The 13,084-nt window shown below is 38.8% G+C and overlaps 1 protein-coding gene across 2 annotated transcripts in view; it reads left to right on the top strand.

Moving 5' to 3' along the window:
* The window catches only part of LOC107119126 (ankyrin repeat and sterile alpha motif domain-containing protein 1B-like), a 357,976-nt gene extending 351,439 nt beyond the window's left edge, over positions 1-6,537 (top strand). The window contains exons 10-11 of one of the 2 annotated variants that reach the window (XM_015421583.1): positions 4,206-4,373; positions 6,400-6,537. In XM_015421583.1, coding sequence (XP_015277069.1) covers positions 4,206-4,373; positions 6,400-6,507 — 276 coding nt within the window. In that variant the 3' untranslated portion in view covers positions 6,508-6,537. Of the gene's footprint in view, positions 1-4,205; positions 4,374-6,396 lie in introns of both variants that reach the window. The other variant, XM_015421575.1, reaches the window with a different exon arrangement.
* The last annotated feature ends 6,547 nt before the right edge of the window (positions 6,538-13,084 follow it).

The following is a 13,084-nucleotide window of genomic DNA, read 5'->3' as shown; positions in this document are numbered from 1 at the left end:
CAAGTCTCTTTCATTCTTGGTTATAGGTCTATGATTCTTCTGTTTTTTCTCTGCAGCCTCATAACTGAGGCATTCATCAAACACATAGTATAGTCTCTTATTTAGACTGAAATATGGCAGAACTACTATTTTCTGTCAAATTTACTTAATCTACAAACTTTTCAGATTAGGCTAGTATAAAGTCAAAATGAATAAAATTATCTTGAAAAAAGCTGGCCTCAATAAGCAAAGAAATTTCATACTTATTCAAGCCAAGTTTTACATTACAGTTTTTTGTCTGTTTTTTCTCTCCAATCTACTGTACTACATTCTAGCCAGACATTGTCTAGTTGGAGTTTCCATTGATGCACACATCTGAATTAAGTCAAACATGGCAGCATACATTAAATTTCCTTCCTTCTGTGGCAATAAACAGTCTCTTGTAATTCACAAGTTCCTTATAGAATATGGTTGGCAACTACCAAAAAACTGGCTAAATAAAAAATGTCAACTGCACTCTAAGAAATTAGTAAGTATCTGGGAATCACTCACCCTACAGAAACACTCCACCTACACCAGTGTTCAGAGGTCTTTTGTCTATCATGAATGGCACAGTGAAAGTTTCAAGGCTTCAGACTGCCTATCAATGTAGAACAGTATGATCAGAAGAAAACTGAACATTACAGGGACACTTAACAGCTTTCTTGTCGCATTAGCCATTTAAAAAAAAAATCTGTTTGGCATGTTATAAAATAAACATCAGAACAAGTAAAGCTCCACACCATAATACTTTTCATTACATTTCAGTTTCTAATGTGTGTCGAGTCCAATTTTTAGAAAACTATTTATCTGTTCCTGTATGCCAGAAATTCTGCAAATTATACTCTGATCATTTTGCAGTACCTGTTGCATTCAAACTAATTAAACAGAGTACACTCAACATTGTGTCGTCGTCCCCCCCCTTTAGCAAAGCTCACTGAAGCTGTTGATGGTTCTGTCATGCTTTCATACAGGGTGGATTGAGACATCTGAAGCAGTGCCTTGAAAGAACTGGTAGGAGAACAGGCTTGGTGCACAGCTTGATAGAATACTGCAAAAAGACCAACTACTAGTATCATCTTGATGTTATGTAGCAGGCAGAGGCAAACAAACCAGACACATTCAGGTGCTCACACAAAGTCCAGAGTTCAGACCCAGAAATCCACAAACCAAAAGTGCGCAACCCAGAGGGTCTTTACCAGAAGGGGTGAAGCAGAGAGCAGTCAGGAGGTCCAAAGGTCATCCACAAGTCAGAGAGTCACAAAGTCAAAGTCCCAAGCCAGTCCAGGTTCACACAAAGAAAGCAGGGTCAGACACTACCATCACAGAATCCAGCACAATAACTTGCTATTTCCACAACATGCAGGCTCCCAGCCCAGAGTTTTATAGGCACTTCCTAACAAACCCTTGTTAGCAGCCAGATGCTTGGGACTACTGCTGCAACTAGTCCAGGCTGTCATCAGCAACCAGCTGGGAATGGTCCAGGAGATGTGCACTCTGCTTCCTTGCTTGCAGCTCCCTTCTGTCCCTGGCACTTGAAGGGTGGAGGTGAGCCTAGTGGACTGGTCTTAACCACTTGAGTCCCACCTGCTGCATCAGAGCTGGGCAGTGGCTCTGGACCAGCTGCTGCTGGTGAGTCTTGCTCAGCCTGCAGCCCATCAGCCTGTTTGCTGGTGACTCAGAGCCAGACATGCATGGCTCCCCTTCTCCTGAGGAGTCCTCCTCCCCTGAGGACTTCATGCTGAGTTCAGGCTGACTCACAACACTTGAGGACAAAGTCTGTAAGTTCAGCAAGGCATGGAAAGTTGTGTCAACCTATCAGCTCAGGAAGAACTAGTTCTTCTCTTTTAAGAACATAAGAACATAACAGAAGCCAGTGTTGGATCAGACCAATGGCCCATCCATTCCAACACTCTGTCACACAGTGGCCAAAAATACCAAGATAATAGGCCTTTTGCAATTAAAAAAGAAAAAATGGAATTCTTGGGAATGAAAGATCAAAGATGCATCCTGCAGCATCTTAAAAAAACAACAGATTTTTCCAGGGCATAAGCTTTCATGAGTCAAAGCTTACTTTGTCAGATACAAATGAGAATGAAGATCTGTCAGATGGTGGAAGGTGTGTTACAAAGAAGTGACAGTTGGAGTCAGGATGTAGAGGTACAATGCAAAATATAATCAGTTTAATTAGAGCAAAGAGATACACATTGAGGTGGGAATGCAGGTGGGAATTAGCATCTGTAATAAGAACCTTTTGTCCCTATTCAGACGGGGTGTGTGTGTGCATTGTCCTGAACTTGCTTATGAATTGTAGTTCAGCAGTCTCACATTGTAATCTTACTTTGAAACTTTTTAGTAGAATTGCCACACTTAGGTCAGTAACTGAATGTCCTGGAAGATGTTCTCTTACTGGAGTTACTTGGAGAGGTGCAGTGATGATGCGAGTATAATTACCTGTGTAGAAATAGATTTCTGTGCACAGAGAAACATGTGTTGTGTGTTAAGTGTCACCAAGTTACTTCTGACATAGCAACCCTATGAATTAATGATCTCCAAAATGTCCTATCGTAAACAGCCCCACTCACGTGTTGCAAACTGAGGACTGGCTGCTTTTATTGAGCCACTTCATCTCATGTTGGGTATTCCTCTTTTCCTACTGCCTTCAACTTTTCCTAGCATTATTGTCTTTTCCAGTGATTCTTGACTTCTCATAATGTGACTGAAGTATGATAGTTTCATCAGCATCTAGGGAGAATTCAGGCTTGATTTGATCCAGAACCCACTTATTTGTCTTTTTGGCGGTAAAGGTATCTGTAAAACTCTCCCACAACACCACAGTTCAAATGAATCCACTTTCTTCCTATCAGCTTTCTTCATTATCCAACTTTCATACCCATACATAATGGGGAATACTATGGTATGTCACCAGTGACATCCTTACATTTAAGAATCTATTCTAGCTCCTTCATGGCTGTCCTTCCCAGTCTCAATCTCCTTCTGATTTCTTGGTTTCAGTCTCCTTTTTGTAGATGATGGAGCCAAAAAAACTTGAACAATTTCAGTTTCTTTCTTGTCAGCCCTAAAAGTGTGTAATTCCACAGTAGTCATTACTTTTGTCTTCTTGATGTTCATCTGCAATCCTGCTTTGGCACTTTCTGCTTTAACCTTCATCAAAGGTAAAGGTAAAGGTTTCCCTTGCTCGAAAGCCAGTTGAATCAGACTCTTCATTAGCAGTCATTTAATGTCTTCACTATGTTCTGCCAGTAATGTGGTATCTTCTGTATGTCCCAAATTGTTAATGTTTCTTCCATCAATTTTCACTCCACCTTCATCTAAATCTAATCCAGGTTTCCTTATGATATGTTCTGCATACAGATTGAACAGACAGGGAGATAAAATACATTCTTGTATGACACCTTTGCCAACTGGAAACCATTCTGTTTCTCAGTATTCTGTTCTAAAAGTTGCTTCTTATCCAGAGTCCAGGTTGTGCATCAAAACAATATGATGTTGTGGCACACCCATTTCTTTTAACAGCAACCATAATTTTTCATTACCCACACTGTCAAAAGCTTTGAACCACAAGTTGATTTTTCCCTGAAGTTCTCTCTGATGTTCCAGTAATCAACATAAATTTGCAATATGATCTCTTCCTTTTCTGAATCTCACTTCAACATCTGGCATTTCTTGTTCCATATATGGTAACAGTCTTTGCTATAAGATTTTTGAGCAGCACTTTACTTGTGTGAGAAATTATAGAGAAACTACAGGGTATATATAACTGGGGTGAGGGGATGGAAGAAGGAGACTACATACAGAATCCTAATAACAGTCATACAACCCTAGGTAAACAATGCAAAATGTGGCATTGTCATTATATGCATGATGTGAATTTAGTCAACACAATACCTGTTGTCTTCTGGGCTGTAGTCCTCATATACAATAGATAACTGATGTTTACACTTCACCTATGATACATAGAGCTATAAATCACAGGTATGTAAAAAAGCAAGCAGGTTTTTTTAGAGTATTTATACCAATTATAAGCTTTTGTTATTTCATTACTTCTGCAGCCCTTTCCAGAAATATACAAACTCCACTTGGTGTAGCAACCTTCATTTTTATATATATATTTGAAATGTATGTCTGTTAACTAGTTTTAATACTGTTCTTTGTTACTGTTCCAGAATTTAGCTTATGAAATAATTCTCACATTGGGACAGGCATTTGAGGTAGCCTACCAACTAGCACTTCAAGCTCGAAAAGGAGGCCATTCTTCAACTCTTCCTGAAAGCTTTGATAATAAACCTACCAAACCAATTCCTAAACCACGTGTTAGCATTCGAAAATCTGTGGTGAGTAAGAAATGTATGGCATACAGATAAATCTATTCCTGGCATCATAATAGTAGAAAAGAGTAAGAGTCCAGTAGCACCTTAAAGACTAACAAAATTTGTGGCAGAGTATGAGCTTTTGTGAGTCACTGTTCACTTCTTCGCACTGAAGAAGTGAGCAGTGACTCATGAAAGCTTATACCCTACCACAAATTTTGTTAGTCTTTAAGGTGCTACTGGACTCTTACTCTTTTCTACTGCTATAGACAGACGAATGTGGCTACCCATCTTGATCTATCTGGCATCATAATAAAAATGAGGGGGGGGGGTTGTGGTCAGAAAGCTGTGTTTTATCCACTTTCCCTTCTGAAGGCAGTGTGAGATTGGTGGAATTGCAATTTCAGATGGGTACATTGGGTAGTATCATGCTTTCCGCCTGCTCTGTGGTCTGTTCACAGTGTTTAATACCAACTGTTTATAATACTAGGGATCAAATCCACTACCTGCTGAAGATAAATCATTATAGGATTCCCTGGGATATTATGGATTCATATCACACAAGCCATTATCACTCGATGAAGTGCACATATGAAATAATCATTGTCAAGCATCATGTGGATCACGGCCTTGGCTGCCTCCCAATTGCTAAAGGGCATTTGTAGGACCTTCTACTTCCATATGAAATTGCCCACCAGCTAAAATAAGCATCATGGATCTTATTTTGTGAACTGAGGTGGGTGGCAACCACAGGGAAGGTCTTCGCTGCAGTAGTCCTCAAATATGGAATCCCCTGTTATACAACAGTTTGCCTGGTGCCTGATTGTGGGTGTCATGTGAAAATAGTTACTTGCCCAGGCGTTTTGCAGAGATTTCCCCTTCCCTTCAAGTTTTATATGCTGTTTGATTCTGTTGTTTTTGTCTGCTATCTTATATTGGTTTTGTGATGCATATTATGTGAGAAGGCACAAGCACTTCTGTGGTAAAGGTAGCCAATATATTTCTATTAAATACTGTGAACTGAATTTGTCTAGCTAGACAGCAGCCAGACCATAGAAAACTGCCATTATCTCAGCTGTATGATGAATTGTAAGAGAGACTGGTAATTGAACAGTTGGGTCTAACCCAACCTCACATTTTCCACATGTACACTTACCGGTACTCATAAATGTGTACTTGCATCTGGCTAAGCCCTTTTATAGGTCAAGGTCTATGATCCATTCATCCTCCATTGCCCAGTGACTTGTATAGCACCCTTTAAAGCCCAAACTGCTACATTAGAATAAAAACCCATCTGCCACTGCATTCAGCTTGTTTGAAGACAAGTGGGCTGACTGCACTGGTAAGCATAACTTTCCATAAGCAGCACCAGTTCAAGCTGCAAAGGATGCCCTGCAAGACAATGCCCTCAGACCTTGGATGGGTTGTGAATCTTTACTTCTAACCAGACATAAGTGTGCATGAGTGTACAGATGGAAATCATCACACCTACTTAGGCCTCCAGTATGCATTCACTTCCTGCCCCAACCCCAGCTGCTAGAAGTGTGAATATATATCTTTACTGTGAAATCTGACATAATTTATAATAATTGAATGTAGCCCCCTCCCTGTCAAACAGTTGAGAGGTATGATTGCCGACTGTTTGACAAGACTGTGTACACATAAAATTGTTTCAGGCTCACAGGCAGGAAAAATGACTTTCTCAGTCTGATCTTTAAGAGAAGTCTGTATAAATTTGAATAAGCCCCATGTGTTACAGAGAAAACAACTAAGGTTAATAAAATTTCCCATTATATATTTGTAACTTCAGACTGAATGTTGATACATCTGTGGTTCTGGTGGTCCACTTCGGTGAAGGCAATGAAAATAATGAAGCAATCCCCCTTTGGATTATTCTGATAAAGCAGAATATGGACCATAGCACCAGGAAAGCACATGCTGCTTGGATAATGATGTGCCACTGTGACCCAGTTTGAGCACTGTTTTAATGTTCAGCAATTAGATTTGATAATGCAGGCTTGTATGCTTTTTGTATTTTCTTTCAAAGCAGATAGATCCCACTGAACAAAAGACTCTTGCCAACCTACCTTGGATTGTAGAACCAGGACAAGAAGCTAAAAGAGGAATTAATACCAAGTATGAAACCACAATTTTCTGATAGTGAACTGTCTCCTCTGTTTCTTGTTGTGCCTTGCACTCAAAGCAGTCATAGCACAGCCTTTCCTTGATGGCAATTCTTCAATCCAGTAGAGGGGAAGACTGCCCTATATGAGTGGCCTTGAAACTAGCAAAAACAAAAACAAAACAAAAAAGGCTGCTGGTCATTTCTGGTGATTGTTCTTCCTGCAGCACAGACAGAAGAATGACATGGGATGGAGACTTTTCAATTATAGCCCACAAGAGGAGTGGGAGATTGTTTTTCACGCACGCACTTCTCTTATGACTTTGCCACAGTGCTTTCTTTGATTTCATATTTTAACGTTCTACTTTTACAAAGGTCTCTAACATTAATGCTGCTCAGTTGTGGTTGGTTTTTTTTTAATTTCAGACATGGCAGCTTTTATTTGAAATGGACCCAGATCATTTAATACAATATTTGAGAAATGGTTGTGAAATCATGGAACTCCTCCATAAATTAATTCTAGTATATTTTTTAAAAAATTAACAATGATAAATTACTTTCACTGTTTTCTGTATTTGCTGGTTTTATGTAATCCTTCATGCCATTTAATCATCTAGAGAAATAAGGTTCTATATAGCAGTGTTAACAAAGAATCAGAGTTTTATGAATGGCTTGAAAAAAGAGGAATTAATAATAATGCATGGGAAATGCACCTTGTATTAAATATTTTTGTGGGAGAGAGGAAAACTATAAGAGCTAGTATGAATATTTATGATAAAGGAAGTCATGAATTATGAAGAGAGTTTGGATTTATTTTAAAGTTAAATAAACCATTGTTACTGTACTATCTGCAACAGCAGTAACAGTGGGGGACTCAATGAGCTGGATGCTTCACATGATAGGAGCAAAACAAACCCACCCAGCAATTGCACTACAGGTACGTGCAAATGTACACAGTTTTTCAAGCTATAGCCATGTGTTTATCAGTTTTTAAAAATCTGAAAGGTGGTTTTAATCATACTAGGGATTTTATCAATCTTTCTGCTTCAGAAAGCTGGTTTTAATGTAAAAGTTCAACACACAAGTTCTTTTTTCCTAAATAAACACAATTCCAAAGTAATAAATGGTTTCCACAAAACACTGTTGAGCATTGGCTTGACATTAGACTCAATGAGATTTGCTTACCATTTTATTTGAAGTATTTTAATTTTTTAAATGTCTTTGTGGAGTATTTGTATAATAACATTATGTATATTTCAGTGGAACTGAATGAACAAACAGCGAAAATATCAATCATAGGCGAAAAATGACATTTTAATGTATATTCTATCCAGTCCAATTGTGAATCATTTTGAACATTATAGAGATATTGATGAATTGTGTGGTTGACTTAATGTTTTTTATTATTCTTTCATATTTAACTGAAATATTTCAGTTACACTCAACAACTGAATTTTTAAAAAAATTGATAACAGAACTTGATTTAAAATTTAAAATTCTATATGGTTTAGTTGAACCTAATCATAGCTCTACAAGACAAAAACCTTTAATACAGTATTCAGTTTACTTGAACCAATCAGCTCCTTGTACATATTTTGCCTATTCATTGTTGATATGTATGTAGTAGGCTGACAGTAAACACTGAAAAAAAATAGTACCAAAAGGAATATTGTATAGGAAAAAAGTAAATAGTAGCCTCACTGCAACAAATACTTCTATGTAAATATGCTTGGGCTTCCAGTTATAAATTTTGTAATTTTGTCATTATTTATATCCTATAAAAGCACACAAAATAAATTGAAGTTGTACAGTCATGGCTTGTGCAGAATTTAGCAAGGATGATGATACTGAACACTAGGCTGTTCTAAAGGGCTAATGCAAATGAGCGTGGAGAACATGGACACCTCAAGAACTCATGTAATGGGACTAATGCTGGTGGAGGGTACACTGACGTATAATTTCATGCTGGTGCTAGCACATAGTGAGAATGCAACAGTTATCTTCAGTCTAGCAAAGTACAGACAACTCTAACCTAATAGTGTTGTTATCTCCATAATTAACATCTGCTTGCATGGCATGTTACAATAACAACAAAAAATATAACCCCATGCTACAAAAAGCTTACAAGCATTCCAATACTGTGGAAGAAGGAAGGAAGGAAGGAAGGAAGGAAGGAAGGAAGGAAGGAAGGACCGGGCAAGGTTAAAGAGGAAAAATATGCAATCAGTTTAGTCCTATGTCAATTTCAGCAGAAAATGAGGATTAGGCAGTAGTTCCAAAATTCATAGAAAAGATGGGCTTCAAGGAATCATCTGGAAGAGCTGACAGAAGTGGCATTGTATGTGTGAGCTAAAGGCATTATACATAGGGATGCCAGCCTCCAGGTGGGACCTAGAGATCCCCCGGAATTATAGCTCACCTCCAGACTAGAGAGATCAGTTCCCATAGAGAAAATGCTTTGGAAGGCTGACTCTGTGGCATTGTTACCCCCCCTGAGGTCCCTGTCCTCCCCAGGCTCCATTCCCAAATCTCTAGGAGTTTCCCAGACTGGACCTGGCAACTTTTCCACCCCATCTCCTGCTCGTGGCCGGGAGGGACCTGGGAACCCTAATTATGCACCAAGGGGGAAAAATGGACTGAAAGGAGAAGAAAACTTCCATAGAGCTAAGGGAGCTAGAGAAGCAAAGGTCATGGACATGGAAATGAGAGAAGGGATATGGAAAGATGAAGGGGACAAGTCTTAGAAGGTATGAAGGAGAATTTAGTGCTCCATACATAGGCTCTAGGTATTTTAGGAGGGGCATCATGTAGACTTAGTTACAAAAGAAGTAAATTATTTTGATGATAAGAGGAGAGATGAGAAGGCTTATAAATACAACAGAAGGCTAGTATAAACATTTTAAAAACAAACAAACAAAAAAGCTACAGTTATAAAATGTGTGAACCAGAGTTTCTGGCGGAAAAAGGAAGGGCTGTATTTTATATTTTTATAAAGGAAGAAGCACCATGAACAAAGAGAAGAATCAGAAATAAATTCAGACATCATGGCTGGTCAATATGGCGGATGTTGACTTTGTCAAGGCAACAGATACAGACTGTATAAGAAGAGGAACGTTTAGAAGACATTAATGTACTGAAATTGAGAAAAAAGTGAAGCATTATGGAAACCTAAGGAATAAAGACAGTCAAGCTAGAGACAGTGGACAATTGTATCAAAAGCAGGAGGTAGATCAAGGAAGATCAGAATGCACTCCTATAATACGAAGAAGAAGAAGAGGAAGAAGAAGAAGAGGAGATTGGATTTATACCCCGCCCTTCACTCAGAGCGGCTTACAAACTCCTTTCTCTTCCCCTCCCCACAACAGACACCCTGTGAGCAGTGTTCCCTCTAAGCTGAGTTAGTGTGAGCTAGCTCACAGTTTTTTAGCCTCTGGCTCACACATTTTTGTCTTCGCTCAGGAAGGATGGCTCCAGAGTAACATAATTTATGCAGCTGCCAAACTGCTCGCTCACAACTTTGATGCCAGTTGCTCACAAAGTAGAATTTTTGCTCACAAGACTCCACAGCTTAGAGGGAACATTGCCTGTGAGGTAGGTGGGGCTGAGAGAGCTCTGACAGAAACTGCTCTTTTTCAAGGACAGCTCTTATCAGAACTATGGTTTGCCGAAGGTCATCCAGCAGGTGCAAGTGGAGGAGTGGGGAATCAAACCCGGTTCTCCCAGATTAGAGTCCGCGCACTTAACCACTACACCAAACTGGCTCTGAACATATCACTACCTGATCAGCTACAGCTAAGGTAAATCAGGATGTAAGGTGAGTAACTGATTGATGAGGTAGGAGACATATAATTAAAATGGAGTAGTTGAGTGGTTTAGCAAAGACTCCATAAATTGAACTGTTATAGATTTAAGATAACATTACACTAGAATAGAAGCAAAATGCATCCTGGGGTTAGCTGCTTTTTAAAAATTTAAACCAATATGATTTTGTACCCAATGTTTACTATGACAGATACTCACAGGGTCACTTTAATTTTTTTTTAATAAGGACTTTATTGAGAATATTTTCTTAGATCAAATCCTCTGATTTTACTGTTAGATTTGGGCTGTTTTATATGAAGAGCTCAAATCCACAAGCCATTTAAGTCCTCTGAATCCTGCCTGGCATTGTGGCCAGTATGCGCAAGTTGAAATGCTGCTGAACTGCAAGCTATGCAGACCAAACCAAGGAATGGGGGGGAGTGTCACAAACCAATCATGCCTACATGCCCAGGGGCTACAAACTATGCTTTCAGTTTTGCAGTTAAAAGTACCAAAGAACGAATATGGGCAGACACATTTATGTTCCAGAGCCCCATTTCCTTAAAGCACACTGACTATTTAACCATTAAGCAAAATTGTTATAAACTGAGTGAAAACAGATTAAACTACTATTGGTAGGAAAATGGTGCACATACACACACAGCCCACACAAGTAGAAAAGCCATCCACAGCAATCAGGAAGAATGAAATTCAATGCTGGTAGCTATACTTTGCAAGTATAAAAATTCTAAAATCAAGATATTGGTAACCTAGGTGGAAAATGCTCTTATAATTCCCATGTAAAACTTGATTTACTATGAAGCTGTGAAAGTATAATTTGGTGCCACTGCAGTGTGCAAGATAACTAATAGACATCAGCAAAAAACAAAAACCCACTGTGATGAAGTAATTCCAAATATGTCTTTCCTTAATTGAGTTGGTAAGGACTCAGAGCTCCCCCAACAATATACTATAGCAAGAGGCAAAAATATAGCAGTCAGCTAGCTTCTTAGCATGTGGAAAATTTATCCAACAAGACACTCCAAAGGAACTGCCTTCCAGTGTCGTGATCCTGTTTGAGGCAACTTCTGATACTTCAGTGTGTAAATAAAATCAAACCTACAAATCATCGGGGGGTGGGGAGGCCAAATCTTTGCCTGGTTCCACTGGCACTGTTCAGGCACCAGAACATCAACACAATTTTTTCAAATTTCTGTTCTGTTTTGGATCCTAAAATGTTACACTCACAGCTGTTCAAGAAGTAGATTATATTTTGAATTTGGGATTTGCTCACTGGGGTTTATGTTATCAGCACCTTATAGAGACCTTTCCATATATTCATAAAGGACCAAGTCAATCAAATCAATTAGATCAGTCATTAAGGAATTACAGCATGTATACAAGTTTATTATGGAATCATATTTAGTTGTTATGGAATCATATTTAGTCGCTACTAACAAAAAAACACAAAATGTGATTAAAATCTAATGGTCAGAGCAGACAGAAAATAATTTTGATTTCTTATGTATCCAATCTGGTGGTATGTTGCCTACTTACTATCTGATGAGGTAATATTTCTAGGAAAACAATACTATTCAGTTCATGTTTCAGTTGGCATTGCCTGATGACAACATGACTCGTCGTTCAGGTATCATTTGGATACAAATAAAATATATCTTACAAAGAATGCAGTAAATGTTGGATTCAGCATATATGGAAATGTAACAGATGTGTCTAATTCAGCATTAGAGCGCCTTTCAATGTTAGTTTTCAACATGAACAGTTAGCACTATTCTAAGACAGGAGACATAGGAACTCAAAATTATGTAATTCTTTTCTATAAGTCTTTTGGTAAGGAGGAATTTAAAATGCTATAGGACCACTGTATTTGCTAATATGTCAGTGAAAACATGACCTAATTTTGCAACCTAAGCCAGTGATGGAAGGCCCCAGGATCCCAATTTGCAATTTATAACTTGTGGGACACAGTTCTGTGGTAATTGTTATGGACAACAGGCACTCAAATGTGTTTCCTTTCGAGTACAAAGCATGGCAGGAGGAGGAGGTACCTAAGAATGGCTACTTCTCTCTCAGCTCACTTCTCAGGTGTTCAGGCAGAACCAGTACAGGTGTGGTATTTGTCCCAAAGACTGGTAGACTGAGTGGTACTACAGTGAGCCTTACATTAGGACTGTCTTCAGAGGATGGTCTCCCAAGCCCCATTTGCTCCTCAGCAGAGAGCATAGAAACTCCACTTGCACCAGGACAGTGCAATAAAACTACAGAATATTTGGCCGAACTAACTGCTTTAGGATTTACATTATCTTAGACCTTCTTTTTCTTAGGGGTGATATATACTGCAGCAAGTTCATCAAGCTTTTATCAAGGATGTCTTTTTCACACACAAAAGTTGCTACATACACTCTTATTCCAAATAGTAAAACTTCACTTCAGTCCTAAACTCAATGCCTGCATTGCAAATGATTAACCTTGATCCAACAGCTCTTTGTGACCGCAGCAGTTCTAATGCATACCGCTCACCCCACAGGCTTCCCCACTCAGTTCAGTGGAGGGAACTGCTCTTTGCACACAGAGCTGACCTGGTTAAGTCAATTAATGGACAATTCCACATGTGCAGGAATTATATGAATGCACACAGAGTTAGGGATAATACACAATGTGCTAGTATAGCCAAGCATCCTATTTATGGATTTTGAACAATGCTGCCAACTGAAAATGGAGGACTACAATATGAGAAGCAGTTAAAACGAGACTAAAAATGTTCTTCTATTTCACAAAGTATTTTTTAAGA

Source organism: Gekko japonicus, unplaced genomic scaffold, assembly GCF_001447785.1.
Source record: "Gekko japonicus isolate JY-2015 unplaced genomic scaffold, Gekko_japonicus_V1.1 scaffold684, whole genome shotgun sequence".
NCBI classification, from domain to species: Eukaryota; Metazoa; Chordata; class Lepidosauria; order Squamata; family Gekkonidae; genus Gekko; species Gekko japonicus.
This window is presented reverse-complemented; position numbering and strand designations above follow the sequence as displayed.